Source organism: Drosophila erecta, unplaced genomic scaffold (genome assembly GCF_003286155.1).
Source record: "Drosophila erecta strain 14021-0224.00,06,07 unplaced genomic scaffold, DereRS2 tig00000000-arrow-pilon, whole genome shotgun sequence".
NCBI classification, from domain to species: Eukaryota; Metazoa; Arthropoda; class Insecta; order Diptera; family Drosophilidae; genus Drosophila; species Drosophila erecta.
The window spans coordinates 28,085,459-28,098,456 of NW_020825194.1; the positions used below are offsets into that span (position 1 = coordinate 28,085,459).

The 12,998-nt window shown below is 37.9% G+C and overlaps 2 protein-coding genes across 3 annotated transcripts; one reads left to right on the forward strand and one right to left on the reverse strand.

Moving 5' to 3' along the window:
• The first annotated feature begins 32 nt into the window (after positions 1-32).
• Positions 33-1,379, forward strand: LOC6552091 (charged multivesicular body protein 3). Its single transcript, XM_001978766.3, has 3 exons — positions 33-300; positions 415-655; positions 710-1,379. Exons 1-3 carry the CDS (start codon positions 256-258, stop codon positions 1,093-1,095), a joined length of 672 nt encoding a protein of 223 aa, XP_001978802.1. The 5' UTR covers positions 33-255; the 3' UTR covers positions 1,096-1,379.
• Positions 1,210-3,198, reverse strand: LOC6552090 (melanization protease 1). 2 transcript variants are annotated; one of them, XM_001978765.3, is made up of 4 exons: positions 3,022-3,198; positions 2,643-2,806; positions 2,179-2,398; positions 1,210-2,126 (listed from the first exon to the last, which is right to left on the reverse strand). In XM_001978765.3, exons 1-4 carry the CDS (start codon positions 3,089-3,091, stop codon positions 1,402-1,404), a joined length of 1,179 nt encoding a protein of 392 aa, XP_001978801.1. In that variant the 5' UTR covers positions 3,092-3,198; the 3' UTR covers positions 1,210-1,401. The 2 variants fall into 2 exon arrangements, with proteins under 2 accessions (XP_001978801.1, XP_026839484.1); XM_026983683.1 differs by lacking the exon at positions 3,022-3,198 and adding an exon at positions 2,924-3,002.
• Positions 3,199-12,998: the final 9,800 nt, after the last annotated feature.

Below are 12,998 nucleotides of genomic sequence, written 5' to 3' on the forward strand. Positions count from 1 at the left end.
ATTTTATTTAATAATCGGCAGATTAATGTCATATTGAGCAATTATTAAAGCTAATATATTGGAAAAAATTCACGAAATATATAATTTGTATTCAAACATATCGATCTATCGATGTTTTGCTATGCACGCAACAAACAATTGGCAACGCTGTGGATTGTTTGTCAGAATCAAAATAAAATGACTCACTTGTATTTTGTAACAAAAAACTTGTTTTAATAACATCAACTCCAGACAATTATCCAAACGACTAGTGCAATGGGCTTATTCGGCAAAACCCCCAGTAAAGATCCCAAAGAGCAGGTAACGACTCAGAGGCGTGGAAGAGATTTTGTTGGGGAATGATGTCATTCCAGTTGGTTTGATTTTGTCAGGCAATGTTTGCCCACTGCGTATTGTTATGCTCTGTAAATTTAGGTGCAGGAGTGGACGCACAAGATTCGAAAGGAGGGCAACCAGCTGGATCGTCAGATCCGAAGTATACAGCGCGAGGAGGAGAAGGTAAAACGCTCTCTAAAACAAGCAGCCCAAAAAAATGATCGCGACACCTGCGTCATTCTTGCTAAGGAGATTGTGAACGCGCGCAAGGCCATCAACCGCATATACACGTCGAAGGCACACCTCAACTCCATTCAGATGCAGATGAAAAATCAGCTATGTGAGTGAACTTATCGCTTCTTTGACACGACCTGACTATCGAATCCTCTTGTAGCCACCTTGCGGGTAGCTGGTTCTCTGCAGAAGTCTACAGAGGTCATGCAGGCCATGCAGAGCCTGGTGCGCTATCCAGAGCTTGCAGGCATAATGCGCGACATGTCAAAGGAAATGATGAAGGCCGGCATCATTGAGGAGATGCTGGACGAGACCATGGACTCGCTGGAGGAGTCTGAGGAGCTGGAGGAGGAGGCAGGCAAGGAGGTGGACAAGGTTTTGTGGGAGATCACAGATGGCAAGCTTGGGGAAGCTCCCCTGCCCCCAGAGAATACACCGGCGGACAAGGCATCTGCGTCTGCTTCCGCCGTCGAGGTTGAGCAGGATGATGAGGAGGGTGAGGAACTGCAAGAGATGCAGAGCCGCCTGGCCTCGCTGCGATCTTAACACGACTGCTATGGGTATTGCATTTAGATTTGGAATTATTGGAAAGTGATTCCGACTGGCAGACCTTTTCAAAACAATAAAAGGCAACTCGTCGTTTAATTGTAGAAACCAAAATAATCTTCAGAAACTTAAATTGAGTTTTTATATTATAAGTGTACAGTACCCCAATTGTAGAAGTGTTGAACTCTACGCGTTTTACCGTTGTATCTACACAGGATAACTTAATTTATTGTATAATCTACCTTTCATTAAAAATCGATATATGCTGTAGCATTTACGTATAATGGTCATTTACGTCATTTACGATTAGGCCCTAACGTTGTTTTCTATCCAGTCCAGATACGCCTCAACCCTCGTGTACACGCCAGGCCATCCTTTCAGTCCACAGGGCGTGGGTCCGTAGGAGACCACACCAGCAATGTAGAAGTTCGAGAATCCATTCGAATAGTCCTCGAGCAGAAGGGGGCCACCCGAGTCCCCGCGGCAGGAGTCAACACCTTCCACTCCGCCGGCGCACATCTGTTTGGTGGTGAGAGTCCTTCGTTGGCTGGCGTATCGTTGGTTGCAGTCGGACGTCGGTACCGGATTCAACTCTGCCTTCAGCTTGATATTGGACGTAAAGTTCGTCTCCGTGCGACCCCACCCTGCCACCACCACTTTTCGATCAAGAAAAATATTGTTGTGATGTGACGCTAAGGTGGGCAAACATACTGGTGATATAAAGTCGCTGTACTGAACCTCGTCCCGCAAGCGCAGCAACGCTATGTCGTTTAACTGGTCACGAGAGTTTCCCGGGTACTGCGGGTGCGGAATTCGCTCCACAACAGGGTAGTCCACGTAGGGTTCGTTGCAGTCCCGCAGCCCGTTTTTGCCGACTGTGCAATCCGGATTGGTGCTCGCATCCCACTCACCCAGGCGTACTCCCGTCAGCTGCCAGTCAGTGGGAATAGCCGAGACGCAGTGCGCCGCCGTCAGCACGTAACGATTGTTGATTAAAGATCCGCCACAGTGGTGGCCCTTCACGTTGCCGGCTGGTGAGAGGGAGGATCAGTCTCTGCAGCAGGGAAGATGTCGGTTACTCACGCTTAGTGTATTCTATTAGGGCCATCCAAGGAAACTCTCTCTTTCCCGTCTCCTTTCCACCCACGATGCGGTATTCAAAGTTATCCCCGCAATTGGGCGCCATTGGTAGCAGGTTGTTTCCGGGGCGCTTTGTAGGCTTAGTGGTCTGAGTCGGCCTGACTTGCGGCTGATTTCCCCACTGAGGTTTTTGGTTACGCATTCTGTTGTTTGCACAGCAAATCTGAATAATGGTAAAACAAAAATGCTCGTTCCTAAATTTAGGTGTGGTTGAATGCATTGAAAAAGAATGCATCGTGGCATCGCACGATAAAGAAATTTTGTATATGTATGCTACATTGATCTGAAAAGCGTGCGATGCCATGAGCAAAAGAAATGATGTATATATATGTTAAATGGATCGAAAACGCGTTCTCATCGGCGATAAAAATTTTCTTAGCACCGCAACTTTTTAAGAGTGCACTAACAAGCACTTGTCCATTGCGGTAGCCACATTGGCTGGTTCGCAGAAATCGACGGTCCTGGTCCGTAACCTCTTCGCTTTGCAGCAGTTCGAAAAGGTATCCGCATTCCCTGAGGTTGATGCAGGTGCCGCTGTTCTCATCAGGCGTTGTACAATACCCAAAGATTTCTAAAAACGAAACGTACAAAACAAACGATTAATGATAGTCGTGATTAACAGCGGAGACGGGATTTCTGCGTTCTGGGACCAGCCCATTGTGGCTGTCATCGACTCAACCAGCCTCGCCTCGACTCTGCGGGGTGAAGTTCACTGCTGATAGGCGGATTGCTTTGTGCTTTGATACAAGCAATCCTCGACTGCGACTGAGAGCCTGAACCACTTGCCTTGTGCGTAAGTGCTGGTTAACCGCATCAAAAAAATCCCCAGAACGGTGAGAAGGAACTGCGGTTCCATGATGATATCTTGGCCACTTCTATAGCACTGTACTTGGAAGTCGATCCGTTGACAGGGCGCCTGCCGAGAACACACTGAATGTGGCTGGAAACTGGCAAGCGATCGAGCTCTAAGTTACGGCTTATCAGCGGTTCTCTCACAGAGACTGGTTCAACCTGAGAAAACACACGAGAATTAAGAGAGTGCAAGTCTTAGTTTATCTCAGGGTCTGGTTTTGGGCACTCCCATAGTGGCAATAAAGCCTGTTCTAAATTTCCTGATGCGTTGCTCATCAGGGAACATCCCATAACAACGGAATGAAGATATTACTTACCTTCTTCTCCTAAATAAACATTGATCGATTAAGACGATCCGACCAAACTCATTAAAAAATCTTGCAAACCCTCTTTATTAAGAGAGAGTGAGACTATTAATCAGTCATATTTTGTGGCATTTTGTGGCATTTTGTGGCAACTTCTTTAAAAAGGTTACAAGTAACAGTCGGGGCACTTGAATATAGCGGTTCCCTCCTGTTTCTTATACCCGTTAATCGTAGAATATATTATATAATGTATACATATATGTTTGATTATTATATTCTTTTATTATTTATCATACATATTTATTAATTTATTATTAATTAATTTATTTATTAATTATTTGTTTTTATGATTTATTGATTTTCTTTTATTTTAATAAATTAATAGTCTTTTATTTTAAAAAATTAAATATTACCAAATCTTTTTTGTAGCCGCAGACATGAAATTTATGAAAATAATTTGGATCAAAAGAATATATCCTAAAATAGTTTTATTATAATCAATTATACAAACTTCGTTGTATTTTTAAAGTTTTATTTATTTCGTTTTTATTACTACACTAATACTATTTGGAACAAGGGGTTTTTGAGTTTGTTTTAAAATTATAAAAGAATATTGAAATAAGATAGAATGATATAGTCGAGTTCCCCGACTATCAGATACCCGTTACTGAGCTAGTGGAAGTGCAAGCGAGAAATTTCAACATTTTCTGGAAATAATTATAAAATCAAAAAAATTTCAAAATTTTTTAAAAGTGTGTGCGTGACCATTTTAGGCGTCTTGTCAAAAAGTTTTTTGGCAAATCTATGGAAATTTACAAGATATATAAAAACGTAAAAAAATATGTATGACAATATTTTTCAAAAGTTGGGCGGCTTGTGAGCGTTGGAGTGGGCGTGCCCAACATTTTTTTGGAAATTCTTTAGAAATTTACAAGCTATATAAAAAGATGAAAAAATATCACATTTTTCAAAAGTGTGGGCGTGACAGTTTTGTGCGGCTTATGGGCGTTAGAGTGGGCGTGGCAACTTTTGGAAACAAAATTGCGCTGTGTCTCTGTCTCTAGAATCTTCATGCTTAATCTCAACATTCAAGCTTTTGTAGTTCCTGAGATCAAGGCGTTCATACGGACAGACGGACATGGCCAGATCGACTGGCCTATTGACCCTGATCAAGAATATATATACTTTATATGGTCAGAAACGTTTCCTTCTGTCTGTAACATACTTTTAAACGAATCTAGTATATCCTTTTACTCTACTAGTAAGGGGTATAAAAACTCCAAGTGCAGCAAAGGAATTGACGTTATGTATTACAAAATTTAATATCAGAAATTGTGGCAACGGTAGTAGTAGTAGAATAGAACACCCCATAAGCCTATATAGGGTTCGGAAGTGGTCTCCGATGGAACCACATTCTCCATTCTCCATTTAATTTGCATGAGTTTTCCAGTTTAATCATTACTAGACCAACCAAATGTATTTTAATCATTTAAACTCACACATAAAGAATAGCACTATTATTTAAATTCATATTTCGAATTTCTTTTTAAATTGTATTTTGAATGCATTACCCGTTGAGTAGATGGGTATGGCAAGGGTATGGTATCGACCCGGCTAGTGATTCTGAGCAACAATATATAGTGGAGTCAGTACTTATGGAGTCAGAAGGGCAAAAGGAATTTTGCCTGTTACATACGATTCAAAAATCTAGTACACCCTCTTCTTTTACGAAGTTTGGTATAAAAAAGGTGATTATTTTGTAAACTGATACATTTTTTTCTATCTATTTCTATAGAATAAGTTCAGAAGCATTGCGGAAAACGCTTAAAGATGCGTTTAAATTCGATGTATACTGGACATATCCAGGAACATTCCAGAAGCACTGGAAAGTTTTTTCGGAACACATCCAAATTATTATCCAAATATAATTATTCATTTTGAATGAAGATTAATTGCAATGAATCGTACATATTTTTGGATCAGGTTTCTATTTCGCATTCATTCCAAGTATATGTTGCAAGCTACATAGTCCTCAATGGACTCAATTTTCCCGCTGACAGAGGCGCTGTTGTGAAGATTGGCTGTAAATGTAGGTTTCAATTAATGCAAAAAGTAGGAAGTGATTTCAATTTGTTAGAAGTGCTTTTAAGCTAAGGCAGAGAGGCCAGGATGCGAACGAAAAGCACTTAGGCGAACAGAACCTCAGTTGGCAGTTACCATCTTCTATCAGAAGGGATGCCTGTCGGTCTGTCGCCCTGTCGTTTGCTTAGTGGCCATTAGTTTGCTGATTTAATGCCGTTGACCACTACAAGAAAGAGTGGAAGTCGTCAATTTTACCATTTCATTTGACAATGCTTTTCATTAGGGCTAACCTCCGGCTTATCTTTGAGCTGAACTTCCTACTACTCCTATTAAATTAAATTGGAATCTACGGGGTAGCAAGTGAATTGCCATTCCTGACATTGTGGGTTTGGGCTCATAAACACCGCTGTTCACACTTGGCTGACTGCAAAGTGCTCCAGCGTTGAAATGTGTGGTCCTTCCTTTGTATAATTAAAAGTCGTTTCTGCAATATTTATAAGATGGTGTTTGTCATTGTGCTGGTTTTGCACCAAATTAAATGATTCTCAACACAGCGCTTAACATGAATGCTAATTCGAAAAAAAACGGACTAATAAAAGAATTCAAAGCATACAAAGTCGGATTTAATATAAATTGTACCAAAATACCAATAAACTTTTTTAATTAAGAAGAATTAAAGGTCTCCCTATTGACTTGTCGAGCACCAACCATGCCAACGAAGTCGGTATGCCTCCATCCACAATCATCCCTGCCCACTTTTTTCGCTCTACCTCATAGCAGAGTCAATGTAGTGACGAAGCGTATCAGGAGAGTGTGCAAGGACGACTACTATATACAACAAAATAAATAAAATCTTTGTATGTCCAAAAACAAACGAGTAAACCAGTCTAAAGCTAGAGTAAAAACTAGAGGGATAAGAAATGAGGTGAAACAAGGAACTTTTTTAACCACACATTTTGTGACGAAAAATGATTTGGGAAATATAGGTCATTAAGTTAACTTTAGAATGTGTATTATTTAGTTTAATTGATAAGTAAATATTAGATAATGCAAAAGTGCTGATATCACCTCTTGTGACAAAAAAGTTTTTTTTAAATTTGATTAAATTTATTCACTACATAAAGTTTGCTTAGAGAGTGCATTTATATAGTTTACATAAGGAGTAAATGTTAGAATGTATTTTGTTGAGCAAAAGTTTAAAACAGAACTTCTGTGTGTTAGGAGAGATCGTCACTTGTTTTTTAACCTCGATATGGAGAGGTTTCGTGGATTGCAATAATGACAGCAATGCATGACGGCTTACACAGCCAAGTCGTAGTGAGAAGAGCATGACAGAATGGGTGGAGGGAGAGTCATCAGGGACGGAATAGTATAGGGAATTCCCAAACACTTAGGAATGCAATGTCCCATCAATGAAGACCACACAACCGCACGACGACAGCAGCTTGGATTGCTAAGAACAAGTTTTAACGAATTCCGATGAACACGTCCTGTTGTGGAAAATGTCGGAAGGATTTTATGGCATGGTGTGAGGGTGGTGAATGTGCGGGGCTTTGGTCCTTATTACAATTGCGCGTATGAGGGTGAATCGACTGACACCCCGGAAACTAAAAAAAGACGCAGTATGTATTGATTTTTTCATAATGCATTTTAAAACTCTTTATTGGAAATTAACTCGTTCTATATTAAAATACAGTTCAACAGTAAATACAATACAACATATTACAATGCAATACAATACTTCAATTTAACTTGTACAATACTGGTATTCGCTACAGCAATCATTTGACTCGCACTTGCATGGCGGGGATGTTTAGTACGTGTACAAGAACTTTGACCTATGAGTAATAATTGTTTGACAGAACCATTGGCATTGGTTAAGTTACTATCTTCAAATAGTTCTTGAAATGCTAGAATGCTTTATAAGTGACTAAGCTGATAACTATTATATCTGCTTTCAATTCTCCAGGGACTTTTACGGTATTCCTTTGAATATTTCCCATTCTTAAATCATACTCTATCGAAGGCAAAGAGATCTAATGCAAGTATTTCGAAGTAGTCTTGATAATTCCTTAGGGGCTTGTAACGAAAGCAGGTACGATTTAATCTGATGATAGGTGTCCAAAAGTGGTTTATATGATATCAAATGTCAATGATGCATGTGTCAAAACTATTGTTATTATTCCATTTTTATATGGTCCTAGATAACTAATTTGACATTGGGCTATGCGTCTTTTACTATTTTAAAGTTAAATTGATTCGTCTTTAACTAAATTTTGTTATTCTTGTATATTTTGAATCGCAAATTTATGATTGGTTGGGGCATAGCATCTTTAATATATTTTTATGACTTCTTGTATATATATTTATTTCTTATTTCTTTATTTACTTGATCATATCAATACATGTATATATGCAAGTAAAGTTCATAAAACTTTTAACAATAAGTTCAGTCGGTCATTTTTGTATGTAAATTATATACACTTATATTATAAAAAGTATTTTATTTGGCTTTTGTCTATTCTTTTGAAATATCCTTATTTTTATATCATTCAAATTGTAAAATTATGTAACATTTAAAATTAAGACACGAAATCGTTCAAGACAGATATGATTGTTTTGCGTAAATGATTCATGCTAAAACGATTTCAACCTTTTCCACCATCTATTATACGAATGCCAGGCTTTAAAGACAAGTTATCAACCTGGCTAAATCGGCATTTGTGACAGAACGGATTGGAAAAATAGTTCGCATCGAGCGAGGTATTTGTTTTTTATTCTAAGTGGTAAGTCTAATGCAAATGTAAAAAATTTAATGAAACACCCATTTGTCGTCGATCAGATTTTAATTTAAGGAGGAAGTCATCTGCAACTTAGCAACACTTTAACGTCATTCTAATGATCTTAACCTAATACTAGACTTCCAGTAGGGTCAATAACATTTCAGGTACTTTAAAAATCTTATGAATTATTGGGCAAACAACGAAAAACTCGAGTCACCTATATTACTCGCGATTATACATGAATTTGGCAAGAATGTGCTTTTGGCACCGTTAAAGAACTCTGGGTATGCGACGATTTTGCTATTCTAATTGCTTTAAACTACTGTCGTTGTCAATTAATCTCTGATTTCACATTTGTTTGCTACGTTTTCTCCTCGTCAGTATATGTATGTAAAAGTATCGTAATTTGTCTATCTTTAATCGTTGTGCATATGGAATAACCGAATTCGAGCCTACGCTAAGAAGCTAATTCGATTTAAGTCAAAGGAACTGGCTGTCTCATTGCACCAATGTGCGTTGCTTTTCGCCTAACTAAAATAGTTCTACTACTACTCAAATATTCAACTATTCCAAACGTGCTAGTGCTAAAATGTGGTTTCTCACGCCTGGGTCCGTCAACAACTTTCTCAAAGTGGCGACCGGTAAAATTGTCTTATGTTGGGGGCTTACATTATAGGCAATGGGGCTGTTGGGTAAAAGCGTATCAACATATCGAAATCATTTGATGTAAGCCTAGCTTACACACAAGTTAGTATAGCCGTCATTCAATGTCCTGGCTGGATCAGGATCTGTCACGAAATGCACGTTGAAGGATTCAAAGGAGCAGAGTACTTTGCTTTACTCTTTCACATATACACTCGCGCCCAAGAGGGCGTGTTGGTGGTGTAGGTGTCTGTTTGGGTAATCTGAAACCGATACCGACCGAATCGTGGTACGACTCTTATATTTGAGACCTTTGTTCAGAACAAGTTTCTCAAAGGACAATTTTTAAACGCATCGCTAAGACGTTTTTTCAACTTGGCTGAAAATACAAACAAGACAAAATCAGTTATTTGCACACAAGCCCACTATAAGGGTTGATAAAATAGAAAACTTCCTACGAAATCGACATGTTAAACAGCTTAAGAACTGAGGAACAGAAAACTTATAAAAATGAAAGGGCAGAGTTTGATTCGAGTTCGATTGTTTTCTACCTTGCAGAGGGGGAAGATAGAAATATGTTCCTTTATGGATTTCCTTTCAATTGCTGAGGTCGTCGTGGCTGTGGCATTTAAGTTGCACTTGGGTGTGTTTGTGAAAGTGTTTAAGATCGCTGTGATTGCTGTATGGTGAGGTATGGGCACGAAATTACGATTACCTACCTTTCCTGGATGATGAAGGTGGGGTACACAACAAAAAGTTACATAGCCTAAGAATAATTTTTTCATATACAAATACATACTTACTCTTCTGATGCCCAACAGAAAATGGTTCACATTAAGTGGGTAACTCTTGTCTGTACGTTTTGGCAGGAGGAATATTTACGACTGATAACACAGCACATTCCAAACACATTTTTACAGAGTCTTCAGCAGTTTTATAGGCTTTACAATTAGAGTACAGCGAGAATAGACAGCAGGATGTCGGCCTTTCGATGTACATATGAATGTAGTTCTGACATTGGAACGGATGTACTACATGGATTCAGGTGTGGACTGTTCTGAACTGCAAGACAGGCACTTGGAGCAGCAGAGCACAGTTAGGCATAGATAGAAGGTCGATAGTGACAGATACAGAGAGATAGACAGAGGAAAGAGAGACACGTACACATAGATAGGAAAACATATATACCAACAGTCATGCCAAATCAAGTTCGCTATACGTATCAGATATCGGGCAGGCAGATAGTCGCAGTGTAATCGGAACAATGTATTCGGTCGCGTGGAGTGTTGGGTAAGTTGATGATTACACCTGGAGATAATGACCGACTCGGAATTAAAACCAAATGTATTATTGTGTTTTCTCATATATATTTAAACATATATACTTTTTTATTATAGCTTCTTTTGTTTTTCGTTCTTTTTAATTAATGTTCAAAGTAACAATATAATTAATCAACTATTAACGATTTTCTTTTGTTTTTGTTTCTGTTTTGCTGCGTATAGAACGTCTTTCACATCTAATAATGACTTGAATGGTATTCTTTTCAACATTATTATTCATAATTTTTGTCTGTTGTTTCTCTATTAAATTCATTTTCCTATTAAGTTACACATATACACACATATACATATATATATATAGATATCTATATATATATATATATCTATATATATATTTACCTAAATATATATATATATAGAGATAGATATTTATGTTTAATAATCCGTTGTTTCGTGAACGTTCTGATATACATATAATTACATTTTCAATACTATATTTTTGAACGGTAACATAATAATAAGAAATTATACATGAAAACAAAAGCGGCTGAACCATTTAACACTTTAAACATTTATGATAACGTTAAAACTTGGTTAAGATTGAATAGTATGTTTTAATTAGTTTGTGTTGGATTTAATTATGTCTTTATTCAATATATTAAACAATTAAAGTGGCCTTCAATCGTATATAAATATCTGAGACAAAACGCAATTCATATAGTAGAATCTAGGTACACATTTTCTATAAGTATTTGAAAAACGGTTACTTTATAGACTTTAAGATTCAAGTTAAAAATGATCATAGCTAAGATACATTTTTGGGTGAAGGTTCAGTAACAGACGTTAGGTAAACAAAGCAAGGGATTGCATGATACTTCCTTAGGGTAGAATAAATTTTTCTTATCATCATCTATTCGCTACTCATGGTCTAGTCATTTGAGCCACGTTAAGGCATTCATTCATTAGTTTGATCGTTCCTAACTTTGTATGGAGCGAGGGGGCACTAGAGGATTGCTTTATTAGGTTGACAGAGAAGGGCGTTAAGCCTTGTTGCTTTATCGCTGTCCCACCGACTTGTAAAAACATGATGTTGAGAATTGGTAGAAGAATTCTGGCATGAAGATTTAACTGATACTTCGAAACTCTTTTTTTGGGATTTGGATGTTATCTGTCTATTGTGGATACAGAAAGAGACATTTAGCTTCTTTATTTAAGCGACTTCTCATTGAAATTGTACACATTTATGGATATTTCGTTGCTATTTACTGGATCTGAACATAATTTAAAGCTTTTACAACACCATATAGCCATTAAAATGCTGGTGATTAGTGACCATGTATGGAAAGGTATATGAGCGTGTTTGGTTTGGCATAGTTGGTAAACCATATCCAAATTTATTCACAACGTTCAGAAATAAGGTAGGAAATGCGGGCCTGCAAATTGCAATGATCTTGTTTAGTTGATGCTGTTGTTCATGTAGCTTGTTGTTTTCTTCTATTGTTTGTTCATCTCTTATAATACATAATTGGATACTTCTGTAGTTGATGTTGTTGTTGATGTTGTTCTTGTACTGGCTGTAGGCGTTTTCTTGTGCTGTTGTTCTGGCTGTTGTTGATGATACTTATAAAACACCGAGAGAACATGTCTAAGTGGGACCATCAAGTCGTAGTTGTGAAGAATTGGTAGAATTGTTGTTGATGTTGTAATAGTTGATATTGTTGTTGTATCGTGTTTTGCAAATGTTGTACAGGTTGTTTTCAGATATTGGTTTTGAGGCAGAGTGGAGTGGCGTAGATTAAAGATTTAAAAGAGTGTTTTAAAACCAAAGAAGAGAAAGAGAGAAAGAGAGAGAGACAACATAGAAAGAGAAAGAGATATATATATATATATATATAGAATGCAGTGTGGTTAAAACATTTATTATCAATTGTATATTTAGTTTAATTCAGTTCAACATAACAAACAAAAAGTCAACTGCTAGGCTTTGTGTGCTTACCCGTAGCACAAATGTCCCTTCCGACTGCAATATTACATTAAGATGCAAGATTGCATCATCTAAACTTATTATTTTGTGGCTTAAATCTGAACGGTCTACAATATGATTGCACAGTCAGGGAGGCCATTGTTCAAATCGTGGCACATTCTGTACACACATGTGCGTATGGGTGATATGATATAAGTATGGAAGAGTTTTGAGACAGAACACATTCTCGACTCGCTCATGTCATAAACCGCATGCAAACCGAAGTCCACTTCACGATGGAATGCCCATCCTCGATAGCTTCGATCTGTACATCCATACGTACATCCATGCATATGAAATGCGATCTGTACCTTCGAAAATCTCTGCGAACTGCCGCATAGGTTTATGTATAGGTATATGTATAGGACAAGTATATATTTTATTGTTGGCATTGAAAGGACTCTCTGTGCAAAAATGTAAGGTTATGTGGGATTCAGCATGTAAGCGAGTGTGTCCTCCACAAGTGGATGCTTTGGACGATCGGCATATCTGGTACTGGCGTTGGAAAGGCTTATATACATATGTCATACGCGTTGTTGTCGTTGTTTTTGTGGCCTTTTGCATGCATGTTTTTTGTTCTGTCTTTTAAGATCCTGGGGTTCTGGAGGTCGTTTGGAGGCTAGTGATTTTTGGGTGAAAAATGTATGCTAAATGTATCACAGCATTATGCTCTCGAATTGCCTAGCATCTCTTATAAGCTATTGTCCTTGTCTAAATGACTACTGCTAAAAATTTTAGTTATATATTGTTGTATAATATTTTCTATGGAATAGCCGTAACTTAACTAAATCCTAAC